General features: G+C 43.3%; 1 protein-coding gene and 2 pseudogenes across 1 annotated transcript; 2 read left to right on the top strand and 1 right to left on the bottom strand.

Annotated features, from left to right (window-relative positions):
- Window positions 1–1698: 1698 nt before the first annotated feature.
- LOC115638153 (olfactory receptor 6Y1-like) lies at window positions 1699–2646 on the top strand. Its single transcript, XM_030539725.1, has one exon. The coding sequence runs from the start codon at window positions 1699–1701 to the stop codon at window positions 2644–2646; it is 948 nt and encodes a 315-aa protein (XP_030395585.1).
- An 8962-nt stretch (window positions 2647–11608) lies between these two features.
- LOC115638246 lies at window positions 11609–12541 on the top strand (annotated as a pseudogene).
- Window positions 12542–17133: 4592 nt separating this feature from the next.
- Window positions 17134–18782, bottom strand: LOC115638152 (annotated as a pseudogene).
- Window positions 18783–18993: the final 211 nt, after the last annotated feature.

Here is an 18993-nt window from a genome sequence, read left to right as displayed (position 1 = left end):
TGGAGTTAGGTGCCTAAGGCATTTTTTGCAAGAAGCCAGAGGATGAGGGAAGAATCACCTTCTTCATAACTGTTAGCCCAGTGATTAGGCAAAGGGATTTGAAGCATAAGCTGCTGCCTCTCAGGCAAGTTCCCTAATCTCCAGGCTTTGAATGTTCTGATATAGAGCTCCCTCAGTCTCTCCTGTTGATAGAGCCCTGTGCAGATACAAAATGTCTATCCGTATATGTGGATATCTGTGGCTATAAATTGTTATCTGCAGAGCTGCAGGGGGCTACTGGGAACTGCAGCGGTGAAAGCAGCAGCCTGGTGGGCCACCACTCCCAGAAGCCAGCACCCCATGCCAGCAGCTCCTCTAGTATGGCTGTGCTGCCCCTAGCGATGCCCAAGGGGTGGGCACCAAGCTCACCAGCAGCTGTCCCTGGTTGTGCTAGTGCAGTGGGCAGGGCTGGGGTCAGGCTGGCACTGGTACAGCCATACCAAAAGAGCTGCCGCCATTGGGCACTGGCTTCTGGGTGCGGTGCCCCACCAGGCTTCTGCTTTTGCTGCTGCGGTTCCTGATAGAGCCCTGCAGCATTGTGGAGTGGAAGGATTGAAGTCTTGGTGTCTCTCAGCCTGACGGGGGAGGAGCATACTCTAGGCATAGGCTTTATCTGGCCTAGTAACTCTTTAATTATTTATCTATGCTTCAACAGGAGAAATTGAGGCAGTCACACAGAGATTATCCCTTCATCCAGTGGTGAGAGCACTCACTATGAACTTGCAGATCCTTGTTCAAATCCTTTCCCCGCACCAGGTGGGAGGGGACATGAACAGGGGGGCTGTCCCAGGCGTGTACCCTAGTCACCAAACTGAAAGTCAGGCTTGATTTCTCTTCTTTGCACTGTATCATTTTGTGTGACTTTGCCTGAGCGGCCCAATTTGATAGGCAGCCTCTGAGCACATACCTACTGCTTAGGGCCCCACATGGGAGTTAGGCAGCTGAACACCTGTCTTCCCCAGGTTTGTGAATCACTTTAGGGCTTTGATGGGAGATGGGTATCTGGACACCTAGGATGATGCAGCAGTGTGCATGGCCAAAGGTAGATACATAGACACCCAGGCAACTTGTACTGAAAAAAACCCAGGTGCTGAGTGCATTTAGGCACCTGCGGAGTTCAGTGGGAGTTTTGTGAACTGCAGTGGAGCCTAAAACTGCTATTTAGGCACCCAAACCAAGATTTAGGCACCTAAATATGCACTTTAGGTGTCTAATTCATTTGTGACTCAAGGCCTTGAATGCTTGACTTTCAATGAAACTTTGGTCCTATAGGACAGTTTTTCAAAGACCTTCAAGTACCTAAAGAAGCAGATAGATGCTTAGTAGTGTTTTCAAAAGCACATTGGTGCCTAACTCCCATTGAAATCTCACTGTGTTAGGTGTTGTACAAACACAGAACAAAAAGATGGTCTCTGGCATGAAGAATCTACAATATGAGTCCTTCTTGTCTATTCAGATTCTGAAGGTATTTGGTGCAGGGATTGTTCTTGTACAATATATCTATACAGAGACACATACAAGGGGCCCTGCTCTTGGGTTGTCCTGCTAGTTGATACTATCAAGCAAATAATGAACAGTCATGGATCTAGACTCATTGGAATCTGCTTAATCAGGATTAAATTCATCACAGGTGGAGGAGGAAAATACTGCATATAAGGAATGGACGAAGGAAACCAAACCAATGTCAGCCACTTCATCCTACTAGGATTCCCCACTTCTGATGAGCTGCAGCTACTCCTCTTCTCTGTCTTCCTCCTGGCCTATTTGCTAACACTGATGGAAAATATCATCATCATCCTTGTCATTCAGGCCAACCACCAGCTGCACAAGCCCATGTATTTCTTCCTGGGCAACCTGTCATTCCTGGAGATCTGGTACATGACAGTCATTGTGCCCAAATTGCTGGCAGATTTTGTGACCCAGGATAAGCGCATTTCCTTCCAAGGATGCATGGCACAGCTGTATTTCTTCGTGACCTTTGTGTGCACTGAGTACATCCTTTTGGCTGCCATGGCCTATGACCGTTACTTAGCCATATGCAACCCTTTGCGGTACTCATCCATCATGAGCAATAGGTTCTGCACCCAGCTGGCTGCAAGCTGCTGGGTTTGTGGCTTGATCATCGCTGCAGTCAAGCTGAGCTTCATCGCCCAGCTCAGGTTCTGCAGCATTGACACCATCAACCACTACTTCTGCGACATCTCACCTCTATTGAATGTCTCCTGCACTGACTCATCTCTGGCCGAGCTGGCGGACTTCATCCTGGCCCTGATGGTCATCATGGTGCCTCTGTGCATTGTGGTCACTTCATACATCTGTATTCTCTTCACTGTGCTCAGGATCCCCTCGACCCAGGGCAGGCAAAAGGCCTTCTCTACCTGCAGCTCCCACTTGGCCGTGGTAGTCTTGTTCTACTCCACCACCCTCTTCACCTACGCCAGGCCCAAGGCCATGTATGCTTACAACTCCAATAAGCTGGTGTCAGTGCTCTATACTGTGGTGGTGCCACTCCTGAACCCCCTCATCTACTGCCTCAGGAACAAGGAGGTCAAGGTTGCCCTGAGGAAGGCAAAGCTTGGCACAAGGAGCACTGAGGAATGTAGTTAAAGACTGCTGGAGAAGGAGGTTACTGATGAGTCTCGGATGGATGTCGTACTACACTAGGAATAAGCAAACCTGTGTTATCTTATATCTAGGTGAAATTCGGCAAGCCACACTGCTGGGGAAGGATGGGCTTGTGGTTAAGACAGTGAGCTGTAGCCGAGAAAGTCTCTGTTCAGTTCTTCTTTTTGCCTCACACCTTGAATTTCAGTGACATTTGGGTCCTGAGCTCTGGCAGGCTCTTTCAAAAATCCCAGCCTAGGTTCCAAGCTCCATCTGAATATCAATGGGTAGCTAGCTTCTTTGATCACCTTTGGAAATCTCAGCCTAAGTTTACTCAAAAATTTACCAAAAGTTTTTTGCTGTGCTGGGGCGATGTTTGGGACCACAAGACCATCCCCCCTCCCTGATTTGTGTTGGAAGCATATTGATTCTGAAACTGCATGGAGAGAAAACCAATCATTAATACACTGCCATGTCTCTCTTGTCTACATATACACCAACCCATTGTCTCTGGGCTTTACTACCTTTACACACTTCCCACCTGTTCTGCCTCTCTCTGCTCCTCCCTCTGCTGACTTTTCCACCATTCTATCCCTCTTCTGGGTTCCCACATTCAAAAAATGCCTATCCCATTAGAGTACACCTCAGTTCTTGTACTCTTTCCAACTCCCTGTGCTGTTTCTGTTCACCAGTCCTTTGCTCCTCTCATTCTCACTTATCCCCCTCAATCATCTGAAATCAATGGGTGTTGTGGCTTCTCAGCACTCAGGATGGTCAGAGGTTTTCCATGAAAGTGTGTTCTGACAGAAAATTGGCATTTTGACTAAACAATTTTTTTTTCACAAATGCTTACATTCTGTGGAAAATTTCAATTTTTCATTAAACAACAACAACAACAACATATACTTGAAAAAACAACTTCTTGGAAATATTTTGGCAGTGCCTGATAGGAGTTTGGTTCAGTTTCCTCACATCCTCATCGTTCTCTTTACGTTGCTCCCACCAACCAAACTACATCTCCCATAATGCATCACAAGGGGGGACTCACATGATGCAACTGCCTCCCATGTCCATGACAGGAAACCATGGTAGGTGTAGTCCAATCAGGGAGCTCGGGTTATACAAGTGTTGAATATATGAGGCAATTGAACTGGAATTGCAATATGGCACTGTGGTTGCATTTCAAAACTGAAATTGATTTTCAATATTTGCCAACTTTTCTGTGGAAAACTTAGATGAAATAAATATCTGTCATTGAAAAATTCCCATTTTCTGATGAGTTCTACTCAATATCCAAAAACTTCTGAAAAATCAGGCCCAAGGTGTCTAAAGTCATCCTCTCACAACCTAAGGAACCAACAATTAATGAACATGTTAATCTAACCGTCTCTGTTCTTCAGATTCACATCTGTAGAATGACAAAGATCCCACAGTTAGCTATGGCATCAAACAAAGGACCAGCCATAACGTAGGGTAGTGGTGGTTGGAGACTCTCTGCTGAGGGGCACGGAGGCACCCATCTGTTGCCCTGACCGTTCATCCTGGGAGGTATGCTGCCTGCCAGGGGCCCGTATCCGAGATGTTACAAAGGCTTTGTCAAGGATTATCCAGCCTTCTGACTACTATCCCATGCTACTCATCCATGTGGGCACAAATGATACTGCGAGGTGTGATGCTGAGCAGATCAAGAGTGACTACAGGGCTCTGGGAGTACGGGTTAAGGAGTTTGGAGCGCAGGTGGTATTCTCTTCGATTCTTCCTGTTGAAGGTAGGGATCTGGGCAGAAACAGATGCATCGTGGAGGTGAATGCCTGGCTGCAAAGATGGTGTCGCCAGGAGGGCTTTGGCTTCCTTGACCACGGGATGCTATTTGAGGAAGGACTGCTAGGAACAGATGACGTTCACCTTTCGAAGTGGGGAAAGGCCTTATTTGCGCACAGACTGGCTAACTTAGTAAGGAGGGCTTTAAACTAGGTTCGACGAGGACAGGTGAGCAAAGCCCACAGGTAAGTGGGGAACAAGACCTGGGAGATGGGTTGGAAACAGGAGGGAGCACGGGCTATAATGGCAGAGAGGAAGGAGGGTCAGGGCAAAGCTGGGAGGCAAAATCAAACCAGTATCTTAGATGCCTTTATACAAATGCAAGAAGTATGGGTAATAAGCAGGAAGAACTGGAAGTGCTAATAAATAAATACAACTATGACATTATTGGCATTACTGAAACTTGGTGGGATAATATACACGACTGGAATGTTGGTGTGGATGGGTATAGTTTGCTCAGGAAGGATAGACAGGGGAAAAAGAGAGGAGGTGTTGCCTTATATATTAAAAATGTACACACTTGGACTGAGGTGGAGATGGACATAGGAGACGGAAGGGTGGAGAGTCTCTGGGTTAGGCTAAAAGGGGTAAAAAACACAGGTGATGTCGTGCTGGGAGTCTACTACAGGCCACCTAATCAGGCGGAAGAGGTGGATGAGGCTTTTTTCAAACAACTAACAAAATCATCCAAAGCCCAAGATTTGGTGGTGATGGGGGACTTCAACTATCCAGATATATGTTGGGAAAATAACACCACGGGGCACAAACTATCCAATAAGTTCCTGGACTACATTGCAGACAACTTTTTATTTCAGAAAGTTGAAAAAGCTACTAGGGGGGAAGCAGTTCTAGACTTGATTTTAACCAATAGGGAGGAACTTGTTGAGAATTTGAAAGTAGAAGGAAGCTTGGGTGAAAGTGATCATGAAATCATAGAATTTGCAATTCTAAGGAAAGGTAGAAGAGAGTACAGCAGAATAGAGACAATGGATTTCAGGAAGGCGGATTTTGGTAAGCTCAGAGAGCTGATAGGCAGGGTCCTATGGGAATTAAGACTGAGGGGAAAAACAACTGAGGAAAGTTGGCAGTTTTTCAAAGGGACGCTATTAAGGGCCCAAAAGCAAGTTATTCCAATGGTTAGGAAAGATAGAAAATGTGGCAAAAGACCACCTTGGCTTACCCTTGAGATCTTGCGTGACCTACAAAATAAAAAGGCGTCATATAAAAAATGGAAACTAGGTCAGATCACGAAGGATGAATATAGGCAAATAACACAGGAATGCAGAGGCAAGATTAGAAAAGCAAAGGCACAAAATGAACTCAAATTAGCTATGGGAATAAAGGGAAACAAGAAGACTTTTTATCAATACATTAGAAGCAAGAGGAAGACTAAGGACAGGGTAGGCCCACTGCTCAATGAGGAGGGGGTAACAGTAACGGGAGACTTGGAAATGGCAGAGATGCTTAATGACTTCTTTGTTTCGGTCTTCACTGAGAAGTCTGAAGGAATGTCTAGTATAGTGAATGCTTACGGGAAGAGGGTAGGTTTAGAAGAGAAAATAAGGAAAGAGCAAGTAAAAAATCACTTAGAGAAGTTAGATGCCTGCAAGTCACCAGGGCCTGATGAAATGCATCCTAGAATACTCAAGGAGTTAATGGAAGAGGTATCTGAGCCTCTAGCTATTATCTTTGGGAAATCATGGGAGACGGGGGAGATTCCAGAAGACTGGAAGGGGGCAAATATAGTGCCCATCTATAAAAAGGGAAATAAAAAAAACCCAGGAAACTACAGGCCAGTTAGTTTAACTTCTGTGCCAGGGAAGATAATGGAGCAGGTAATCAAAGAAATCATCTGCAAACACTTGGAAGGTGGTAAGGTGATAGGGAATAGCCAGCATAGATTTGTAAAGAACAAATCGTGTCAAACTAATCTGATAGCGTTCTTTGATAGGATAACGAGCCTTGTGGATAAGGGAGAAGCGGTGGATGTGATATACCTAGACTTTAGTAAGGCATTTGATACGGTCTCGCATGATATTCTTATAGATAAGCTAGGAAAGTACAATTTAGATGGGGCTACTATAAGGTGGGTGCATAACTGGCTGGATAACCGTACTCAGAGAGTAGTTGTTAATGGCTCCCAATCCTGCTGGAAAGGTATAACAAGTGGGGTTCCGCAGGGGTCTGGTTTTGGGACCGGTTCTGTTAATATCTTCATCAACGATTTAGATGTTGGCATAGAAAGTACGCTTATTAAGTTTGCGGACGATACCAAACTGGGATGGATTGCAACTGCTTTGGAGGACAGGGTCAAAATTCAAAATGATCTGGACAAGTTGGAGAAATGGTCTGAGGTAAACAGGATGAAGTTCAATAAAGATAAATGCAAAGTGCTCCACTTAGGAAGGAACAATCAGTTTCCCACATACAGAATGGGAAGAGACTGTCTAGGAAGGAGTATGGCAGAAAGAGATCTAGGGGTCATTGTGGACCGCAAGCTTAATATGAGTCAACAGTGTGATACTGTTGCAAAAAAAGCAAACATAATTCTGGGATGCATTAACAGGTGTGTTGTAAACAAGACACGAGAAGTCATTCTTCCGCTTTACTCTGCACTGGTTAGGCCTCAACTGGAGTATTGTGTCCAGTTCTGGGCACCGCATTTCAAGAAAGATGTGGAGAAATTGGAGAGGGTCCAGAGAAGAGCAACAAGAATGATTAAAGGTCTTGAGAACATGACCTATGAAGGAAGGCTGAAGGAATTGGGTTTGTTTAGTTTGGAAAAGAGAAGACTGAGAGGGGACATGATAGCAGTTTTCAGGTATCTAAAAGGGTGTCATCAGGAGGAGGGAGAAAAATTGTTCACCTTAGCCTCCAATGATAGAACAAGAAGCAATGGGCTTAAACTGAAGCAAGGGAGATTTAGGTTGGACATTAGGAAAAGGTTCCTAACTGTCAGGGTAGTTAAACACTGGAATAGATTGCCTAGGGAAGTTGTGGAATCTCCATCGCTGGAGATATTTAAGAGTAGGTTAGATAAATGTCTATCAGGGATGGTCTAGACAGTATTTGGTCCTGCCATTAGGGCAGGGGACTGGACTCGATGACCTCTCGAGGTCCCTTCCAGTCCTAGAGTCTATGAGTCTATGAGTCTATAAGATGCAGGATATCTGAACACTGCTGTGACAGTGGGTTCTTCCATTGTTGAAATGGCCTTTGAAGCATGACTTAATTGTGCATTAATTATTGGAAAATAAATTAAATTACTTTCTTTTGAGACCATGCTCAGAGGATGCTCAGCTAATGAGGGAAGTTGGTCTTAAGGGTGAGTAGAAATTTAATGAACAAGTGTAACACACCCAGTATATTGTTTTCTAGAAGAAGAAAGATGGTCTTGGTTTACTGGAACAGATCTCTGAATACTGGGGTTCAATTTTCAGCTCTGGGTGACCTTGGACAGTGCATTGGGACAGGGATTTTTCAAAATTGCCCATAGAAATTACAGATCCAGGGAGGGATTTTTCAAATGCCAATGGAACTTGTGCTCCTAAGTCACTTAGGCATTTAAAAAAAAAGTCTCACCCTAATTTCCATTGGTTTTCAACAGTATTTGGGTAACTAATTCTTCCTTTTTCATTTAAAATCTCCACCCAAGCCCTTCGTAGAGCCCAATTAAAAGTCTCTATGGCTCAGTTCTCTATCTGTCAAACAGCCATGATCACAATTCCTTCACCTACCTTGTTTATTATAAATGTAAACTCTCTGAGGTACGGACACTATCCCTGTGGCTGTGCAGTGCGCAGTGCAAGGGGGATCTAATCTCACATTGGAGTTACGGTACTGTAATAATAAATAAATCTTTCTTTGTCAACTAAATAAAAATGCCTTTGTCATGAACTATAACAGCAATTACAGTTATCAATATGCAACAATAAATCAAAATCAGTGCTTAAACTCTTCCCATAAAATACTTACAAAATGTTTGCTGGATCCCCCTGTGGGAACTGGCCCACAGAGAAGATAACAGCCCACTACTCTGCCACCAGATAGATTTCCTCCTCAAGTGTCAAATGACTGTGATTTAGGTCTGAAGATCCAAAGTTCCAACTTTACAGATGCTGATGAAGGTAGGGGAGTTATTACATTGTATCTGAGCTCATGCACCAGACTTTGACTAGAGAAAAATATCTGGCCAAGAATTTTCCATTTAAATTGTTTGCAAATGGAAAATTGGGGTTTCAACCAAACAAAATTTTCTCAAACAATTCTGCTAGTTAATAAAGCTTAACTCCTGCCCCCTTCATGAGGAGTTGTTTTTTTTCAGCCAAACCCCAAAATATTTCTATTCACAATGACATCATTGTGCCTCTTAGTAGTTGTAGTTTGGGTGGCCTATGTTGCCATTTTCCACTATGGGCTGGGGTCTATGGCCAGAATACACCTCCCATAGCACACACCCACTCCATATAACAAGGAGAAAAACTGGTGCATAATTGGAGGTGTGGTCCAGCAGAAGATTGCGACCCCAAGAGAAGGAGAGGTGCATAAGGCATTGAACCTATCATGATGTTCATGATGCTCCACGGCGTCATTTTGAATATTTTGCATTTTTTAATTTTTCACCAAAAAATCATTTTTGTAAAAATTTCCCAGGGCAGTGGGGACTACACCCAGCACAGTATTGCACAGTGGGACGTCTCCAGCCCCAGGCTCCATAGCAATAGGCCTTGTCCTATTCCTGTTGCAATCAATGGAAGCTTTAACAATGGGAGTGGATTGTAGCCCTAGTCAATCAACAAAGTTATGGGACTTTTCATCCACCAAAACTATTCAAGCCAGCGCCTTCGGAGAATCCAAATGTTAGAGATAAGCTTGAGAGTGGTCAAGAAACCTGTTGGATCACGTGTGTGAACTAGAGCTAAAGAAAGGAAGGATGATCCAGTGGTTAGTTTGTGTGCTGGGGCTGGTTCAATGCCCTCTTCTGCTACAGGCTTCCTGTGTTACTTAGGGTCAGATTTGTAAAGGTATTTAGGTGCCTAAAGATGCTGACAAGAACCTACAGAGATTTTCAGAAGCACTTACATACCTAACTCCTGATGACTTCAAACTGATTTTAATGTGCATTAGGCACCTCTCTGCATTGGTAGGCATCTTAATCCCTTTTAAAATCTGACCTAAGTGACACGGGAAGTCTATGACAAAGTAGGGACCCAAACCTAGGTGTCTAAAGTCCAAGTCAAGAGACCTAACCATGGACCCATCCTGCCACTCAAATAGTTGTTTACAAAACATTCTGAAATTTAGCAGTCAGTGAGCAAATTCTCCAGTGCGATCTACTCTTTCTACAGCACCAGCAATTCATAGTTTCTTAGTTCTTAAAAAGATCACATCCTTATACACAAGTGGAAAACAAAGTTAATTGACTGCTTAAAGAATGTGTCCTATGGGAAAAGGAAAGTCACTTTAAAAAGCAGATAAAGGGTGAGTTAATGAAACATTCAGAGTTACTCAGAGTCAGCTAAGAAAGGTGCTGCTGCTTCCTATGGTGTCATAGAGCACAATATATAATGATGAGCTACATTCAGAAATATAATCACAAATGTATGCAGATGGAAAACTCATATTTTTTTCTCTTGTGTAAGAAATCAGTGAAATCAAGGAAGCACTTTTATCATTGCTTCCCTGTCATATGATTTCTGAACGTTTCAAATCTCAGGGGTTTGTTTTGTTTTTTTCTTATTTTTTTCTTTATCATATTTCTTAAGATCCACTTTTTAAAATGAAATAAGCCCAATGGATTATCTGTGAATCACTGTGGTAGTATATATACCTGAAAAGTAAGTAATTTTAGTATCATCTGACCATGTCATGTTTCCAGTAGCTACCCTGATTTGTTTTCGGTGATAAAATACTAGTCCTTCTTGAGTGGGAAGACACCTAAGTTAGAAAAGGCAGAAGAGTTAATTTAAAATAATTACTAGTTTATAGTGGGTGGGAGGTGGAGAGAGAGAAACTGGCTCTGTGGTGCAGTCAGACAATTAAACATAAGGACACATGATATCTGATTCTGTTGTCTCTTAAGCCAACTTTACAACAAAGTTCTACACTGGCCATTTTGGGGATACACTAGAATAACATTGGAGTGAGTGAGAGCAGAATCAGTCCTGCTGATGCCAATGGAGGTACTCCTGATTTACATCAGGGTGGGGGAGAGCAGAAAATGGTTGAGTTTAACACATATTTTCATATTCTATTTTGTTCTAAATAAGTTTTTAAACTGCACTCCTCATGCTAGTATCCAAGCACTTTCTAGTACAGCATCAAGCAATGTGGCTTCACATCCGTTCCTGATTTACACCAGTCTCAGCAAAAGTAAAATTTGGACCCCTTTTCTCCTCTTTCAAATGAGGAGTAAAGAAGTGATCTTTGGACATGAATCAGGCAAACGGTTTTCTAGCTAGAAGACAAATTGGCTTGGATTGGATTGGGCTGAACTCTTGTGAGGTGAAAGGCTGAGTTTTCTGCCATTATGAATGAAGAAACTGTCATGAGATTGGCTCTTGTAAAAATGTAAGGGTTGGTTCTTATCTAACAGATTACCATCTAACTTCCCTCCAAAATTTCCATACTTAAGGTTTCACATCTATCTATCTATCTATCTATCTATCTATCTATCTATCTATCTATCTATCTATCTATCTATCTATCTATCATCTATCTATTTCACACATTTTCCCTGTTTTCCCTTTCTAATCTCTTTCTCTACTTCCCCTCACTCCTTTTTTTTCTAGATTTTTTATGAAATATATGTATTTAGGTCTACATTTTTATTACAGTTTTTCTGGCTTGTAAAAGTTCTCTCACTCATTTTCAACCTTCTTTCAACTTTCAGGACCAGTCTACTTCCAACATGATAAACTTCACATGTGGATGTTTGCTTATGATGAAGAAGCACAATACCTGTTGCAAGAAAGAGTGATACTTATGTATTGTCTTCTCTGACCGATGCCGAGAGTTGCAATGGATTGTTCCACTGCATCTGTCTGCTGACAGCTAGTGTATACCAACATGGTGATTGGAGCTCATTGAGGAAACAAAATTCTTCCCAAATTGTCTCTTCTTTCCTCCATATACAAAAAGAGCCATGGAAAACCACACAACGGTGGCTGAGTTCATCCTGGTGGGATTCGGAGGCCATCCCGAACTGCAAGTCTTCCTCTCTGTCTTCTTCTTGGTTCTGTACACTGTCACCCTGGTGGGGAATGTTGGCATGATCACCATCATAAGTGCTGACTCCAGGCTCCACACTCCCATGTACTTCTTCCTGAAGAACCTGTCCTTCCTGGACCTCTGCTACTCCTCCGTCACTGCCCCCAACGCCCTGCTATGCTTCTTAATGGGGCGCAGAGCCATCTCCTACAATGGCTGTGCTGCCCAAATGTTCTTCTTCTCTCTCTTTGGGACCACCGAGGCATTCTTCTTAGCCGTGATGGCTTACGACCGCTTCGTCGCCATTTGCAACCCACTGCGCTATCCAATCACAATGTCCAAGAGAACTTGTGCTTTCCTAGTGGCAGGCTCCTATCTCTCAGGCTGCCTCAACTGCAGCATCTAAACAGGCTTTACATTCACCTTGTCCTTCTGCAGGCCAGGGAAAATTGACCACTTCTTCTGTGATGTCCCTGCAGTGATGCAAGCCTCCTGCACTGACACCTTTGCCAATGAAATGGTGATGCTGGCAGTGTGTGGGTTCATCATAGTGAGCACTGGCCTGGTCGTCCTTATCTCCTATGGTTACATTATCACCACTGTCACGCGGATACCCTCTGCTGAGGGAAGACGCAGAGCCTTCTCCACCTGCACTTCCCACCTGGTGGTTGTGAGTTTGTTCTTTGGGACAGTCTTCTTCATGTATGCTCAGCCTGGGGCCATAATCTCCCCAGATCAAAGTAAAGTTGTCTCTGTGTTCTACACCATTGTCATCCCCATGCTGAACCCTTTGATCTACAGCCTGAGGAACAAGGAAGTGAACGTGGCCCTGAGAAGACAACTAAAAAAGAAAGGCTTTTTACACTGAGCTCCCTGAAGTAGCAAGGCAATTCAACAGTGGGGAGGTAACTGGGATGGACAACAATAGGTGCCAGAGACAGTGGAATTCCTACGAGGCACTTCCATAGAACAATGGTCTCAGCTGGTGAATATTATAGGGAAAGGTAGGGACTTTCAGCGGCCTACGTGAATTAGCATCTAACTCCCTCTGGCTCATTTTAAAATCTCAGACAAAATGTAAGGGTGATGAATCAGAGGCTAAGTCTAAGTGCCTTGGAAGAGGAAAAATGGGGGAGATGGTTTTGTGATGAAGATGTTGGACTGTGACTTGGGAAATCTGGAATCTATTTCTAGCTCCCCATGTGAACTTGGGCAGGCTACTTACGCTGAGATGCTAAAAGATTTGAGTGCTCAATTCTCATTAACTTTAATAGGACATTAGTGTCTAAAGTCTTAGAGAGCTTTGAGAATCTCAACCTTAATCCCACTGTTTCTCAGGTGCCCATCTGTATAATGTGAATTTTGATGCTTCCTTTCTCCAGCTCAATCAGTTTACATGGTGACTTTTGCAGGAGCACAGACTTTTTCTGACCATATGTAGCGCAGCATCTGATAAAACAGGACACTGAATGTAAGTGGAATCTGTACTTATTGCTAGTACAATAACTTTAAACTGGAGATGCATTGGCAGGGACAGCTGACAGCCACCTCTATGTGAAGAAAACCAGCCTCTTGATTTTACTTTGCATGGTTGCTTACCCTTTCCTCTGAACATTGTCAGACTGTACATACTCCTTTCAATGGACGCTGATGTAAAAGTCTCACAGAAATAAACTATGGGACTTGGGCTTCTAAGTCACTTAGGGCCATATTTTCAAAGGCATTTAGACACCTAAAGAGGCAGATAGGCATCTGGGGTGATTTTGGTAAGCACCTAAACAGAACCAAATCAAATCAAATGGGACAGAATTGATTATGTGGCTTAAGTGAAAAGATCCACAAAATGCCTCTCATTAAGAGGCCCAGTTCAACTCCAGGCAAAGCTGATAGTCATTCAATTAACTTCAGTCAAAAGCCTAGATCCCCAGCTGGTGTCAATTGGCAAAGCTCAATTGAGCTCAACTCACTGAAACCCCAGTTGGTATGAAGCAGCCATAGTGCCACTGCAGTCAATGGCTCCAGATACCTAGCTGGTGTAAATCATTGCAGCCCCTTTACCATCAGTGGGCCAGATATGAAGCTAGTGTAGATCATCATACCTCCATTGAGTCATTGACTTCATTTGACCTCTGCTGATTTTCACCAGCCGGGCCCTTTGTGTATTAATGAGGGCCTGATACCATATCCTTTGAGGTCAATGGAAGGACTCCCTTTATTTCAATTGCCTTTGGATCAGGCCATGAGATCAGAATCTGTCCTGCTATCTCTTGGCTCAGAGAGTATGGCATGGAGTTGGCACATGTGAGGACAATAGCTAGTGTCAACATTTGTTTGGCAATAAGTTCTCATCTTCTTCCCACTGGAATCAGTAGTAGGACTCCCATTGACTTCAGTGGCACCACGATTGTGCCCAGTCAGCAAACTGATTAGAAAATGTAAAGTGATATGAATGTAATTCCCCTCCATAAATTAAGAGACCAATTGTTATCCCCTTAACATCATACCCCTGAACAATATCTCTGTGTCATTGTTTAGCAGTTGCTGACTTTCACAATCCCGCTGAAGCAATAGGCCAGATATTTATAGGTGTACAGCATGTAGAGGGATTTTCAGTGGCACCATGGGCCATATTCACAAAGGAATTTAGGCTTTGCACAGCTCAGTGCCATCGCAGCTCAGTTTTAGGTGCCTAGAAAGCCATTGGGATTCACAAACCTGAGTTATGTGCCCAGACATCCTGTGCAATAAACAGGGAGAGCTAGGTGCCTCAGAATGGGACTGACAAAAGTCCGCATGCTAGGTGACTCCCTGCTAAACCAGCCAATAGGAGATGCTGATGCTCAGGGAGTTTGCTGCCTAACTCCGGGACTGAGAGAGCCCCATATCTGAATATCCCATAACCCAAGGGCGAGGGCAATCACCTGAGAGGTGGCAGATCCCTGTTCAAATTACTTCTCCCCCACTGAGCACATTTACCATGTGGGGACCTTCAGGTGAGTTAGGTCTTTATTCCCTTGTTTTGTGCATCACTCTGGGCTTCAGTGTCCAGACATCTAGAGGGAAGGAATAGTGCACTTGCCTCTTAGGTGCCAACTTCCTGGGTACTCTGGGGATCAAGCACCCATAGAAAAAAAGGGGGGTGCTCAGCACCAGCTGGCTACAATGCTTCTGGGCCCCAGGGCACGGGCTCTGATCAGCTGTTCAGCAGGCCCTGGGATGGCCAGTGGAGCTGTGAGGGGCTGGTGGGATGTGCTCGGGGAAGGCAGAGAGTCATGAGCGGTGTGCTCACAGGGCGGGGGGAGGAAGTCTCGGGGGAGATGGAAGAGTAGGGGCCTGAAGAGGCACAGTGAAGGCAAGGTCTTTGGGGAAGAGATGGAGCAGGGGCGAGGCCTTGGGCAAAGCATCAGTGGAGCTCCCACAGGCGAAAAAAAAAGGCCAGTGGAGCTCCCACAGGGGAAAAAAAAGGCTAAAAGTGGAAATATAGATGCCCAAGGAGCTTTTTCTGCAAAAAACTTAGGTGCCAAGTTAATTTAGGCAGCCATGGAGTCCGGTAGCAGCTGAGCAGGGATTTTGTGAATCCCAGTGACTGGGATTAGGCCCCTAAATTGGCAACTGGATGTCAAAGTCCCTTTGTGCATCTATTCCATAGGCATCTAACAACCAATGGTTACAATGGGTGATAGGTGCCGAGATGCTTTTGAGAATCTCACTAGGTGCCTGAATAAATCTGACTCAAGAAGACTACTCAAATGAATAAGGGCTAGATTTTAAATATATTCAAGTGCCTAACTCTCAATGGAATTTAATATCACTTTAAAATCAGTCCCTATGTGCTTCTGTATAAGAGTAGGAGTTCCATTTTAAGGCTTGACATATCTCGTAGGAGGGGTGAGAAAGAAAGAAAGAAAGAAAGAAAGAAAGAAAGAAAGAAAGAAAGAAAGAAAGAAAGAAAGTTTCAGCTTTTCCACACATCAGAGAAGAGAGGCTGTCATTCACACACTGAAAACAGACAGAATTTGTCTCTTTATAATTTGATTTTTATTTTTAAAAATTGGTACATTCTGAGACTCATTCACCATATTTACAGGAGACTGATATTCAGTGATTAACATCCTGGGATTTCCATGGTAAATGATCAGCGTGAGTCTGATACAACGACCTATAGTCCACCTAAATCTCATCTGAGATCAAGGAGATTTTATCCTATAAAAAGTCTGCAGAATTGGGCCAGTGTTGTGTCCATTTAACTTCCAGAAGAAACAGGAAAAGGGTTTTGATGTGATTCTTTTACTAAATTAATAAAACTTTAAATGTGGAGAGAATAGTCTTGACCTTTCCTTCATTTATGCAAGTTTTACAACAGTGCCACTACATTGATATCAGTGGAGTTACTATGGTTTTACAATGAGCAGATGAAAGGAAAATCCATCCCCTTCGTATCAGCAGATTTCCTCTAGACTTACACTTGAGTGAGTGAAAAGAGAATGAGCACCACTGACTGCAACAGAGTTACTAACAATTTACACCAGGGTATGTGATAGTGGAACCAAGCCACAGGTATAAATGCAGCTACTAGTGATTTACACCAGGATAAGTGGATATTTCTAATGTACATCAATAAGAATGAGATTTAAATCAAAACCACTGACTTTATTGAGGTATGTTGCAGACACAACACAGGAGTATTGCACATAGACGAACCAGTCTAACATGGACTCTATCTGTTTCCATTACCTGATACAGATGTCATATTTTTCACCATTCTCCAATAGCTACCTCACCATTATATCAGAGATACTTCAAGGGCCAGATTCTGAGCAGGCTTAAATCCATGTAGCTCCACTGAAGTCAGATTGGCTAAACCAAATTTATATTACCCGATGATTTGGACTGAGGTAATTCCTATTATCAATATATGGAAATATACAAATAAATATGGAAATATTTTATTGTTACAAATATGTTGTATAGTCTATGCTCTCGAATGTTATAAGAGCAGAAGAATTGCCATGCATCATCATCCTATCTCCAGTACTGCCCCAAGTCAGCTGTTTCCAAGACAACTGTATTATAATCTGAATCATGGAGAAAAAAATCTTCCTAAACCAGAGAGTAACAGTTGGTTCATACCCCAAAGCAGGAGGTCCCTATCAAAAATGAAGCCATTTTAGAATTCTGTAAATTTATTTGATTGCCACTGGATAATAGGTAATGAGTTCCACAGCTTAGATGGCTAGATAGATATCTTGAGCTAGTCCCCTGCTCTCCTGTGTCATCCCCCCAACCATTCATACACTGGTCCCAAATATTCATTGGTTTATAGCTGGAGAAAAATGACAAAGAAAAACAATGACATATTTTTGTCAGAAATATGTATTTCTTTCTCCCTCCCCCACCCATTTCAGAAGTTCACAAAAGCCCTGCACAGGCAGATTTAGTCTCTATGTTCATAACCAAGGTTCAACTTTTCAAAGATTTTGTCGCCATAGTTCTGCTACAAGCTTCTTTCACTTCTTTTTTCCTTACACTGTAGATGAGGGAATTCATCATGGGGATGACAAGGTGTAAAACACAGACACTGCTTTCCTTGGGTACAGAGAAGTTAACTAGGTAGGCTGTGCATACATGAAAGCTGTGGACCTATAAAATAAACTCACCGCTATTATATGGGAGGTGCAAGTGGAGAAAGCTTTGTGTTTGCCCTCAACAGAGTGAATCCTGAGGATAGTGGAGATGATATAAGCATAGGAGATGTCATAGGTTTCACCCCCACTCTGAACTTTAGGGCACGGATGTGGGATCTGCATGAGAGCCCCTAAGCTTAATTACCAGTTTAGATCAGTATGCTGCCACCACCCAAATCATCTAAAACAACCATTTATGAGTCATTTGGGAGCTCTGTCTTCCCCCCAAAATATATCTTCCTCTCAAGTACTATAACCCTTCCCTAGGTAGCCTGGAGAGACTTCTCCACCATTTTCCTGGTGAACACCGATCCAAACAAGGACAAAACAATCAGGTTCTTAAAAAGAAGACTTTTAATTAAGGAAAAGGGTTAAAAGAAATACCTCTGAGAGATTAACATGCAAGCTACTCTTACAGACAACAGATTCAAAACACAGAGGATGTTTCCCTGGGCAAAAACCTTAGTTACAAAAAAGAAAACCCAATTTGATTATCCCTCTAATGCAAAAAGACAAATCACAAAAGAAAATAAACATAAGCTAATTTATTCCTTCTCTAATACTCACTACCCTGATAGGAGGCTGATTCCTGGATCTTTTCTCTCCGGCACACAACTTAATGAACTGAACAAAGGAGTCTTCCTTCCTTCCTGGGTGAAACATTTTGTCGCACATTGGATCCTTTGGTCAGGTGTCAGCTAGGCTATGTGAACATCTTAAACCTTTACAGGCAAAAAGGCATTAACCCTTAACTGTCTGCTCATGACAGGAGATAAGCACAAACAGGGAGGTGCTCCCTATGATAAGGCCGCATAAGGTAAACATCCTCAGGTTATTGACGTATGTATCACTGGTGGTGACACTAACCAGGGGAGGGCCATCACAGAGGAAATGATCAATCTCGTTTGACCCACAATAGTGCAGTGTAAAGATGAAAACAGTCTGCACCATGGAGTTCACACAGCCACCAAAATATGACCCCACCACCAGCTGACAACAAACCCACTTGGACATGGCGATGGGGTACAAGAGCGGGTTGCAGATGGTGATGTACCGATCGTACGCCATGGCTGCCAGCAGGAACCCTTCAGCAGTGAGGAAGACAGAAAAGAAGAATTGGGTGGCACATCCATTGTAGGAAATGGCTTTACTCCCTGCTAGGAAGCTCGCCATGGCTTTGGGGGCAATGATGGAGGTGAAGCAGAGGTCTAAGACTGACAGGTTAATTAGGAAGAAGTACATGGGGGTGTGCAGGTAAGAGTTAGCTCTAATGAGGAGGATCATGCTGGTGTTTCCAAGCATGCTGGTCATGTAAATCACCAGAAACATCAAAAAGGGAACTACGTGAGGTGCCAGGCCACTTCCAAACCCCAGCAGGATGCATTCTGTCAATGCTGTGCAGTTGTCCTCTCTTGTTGTCTCCATCACTTGATGTTTCCTTTGGGAAAGGGAGCAAAATGAAGGTTAAAGAAGAACCAAATGGACATGATGAATTTCAGGTCTTACCAAAAACAAACAAATAAACAAACAACAACAACAACAAAATCAGAGCTCTTGCGGAAAAGACACTGGCCTAAAAGTTGGCAAATCAATGGTCATTTCAGTGCTTTTCTACATACTCCTGCTGTGATCTGCA

Source organism: Gopherus evgoodei, chromosome 21 (genome assembly GCF_007399415.2).
Source record: "Gopherus evgoodei ecotype Sinaloan lineage chromosome 21, rGopEvg1_v1.p, whole genome shotgun sequence".
NCBI lineage: Eukaryota > Metazoa > Chordata > Testudines > Testudinidae > Gopherus > Gopherus evgoodei.
This window is presented reverse-complemented; position numbering and strand designations above follow the sequence as displayed.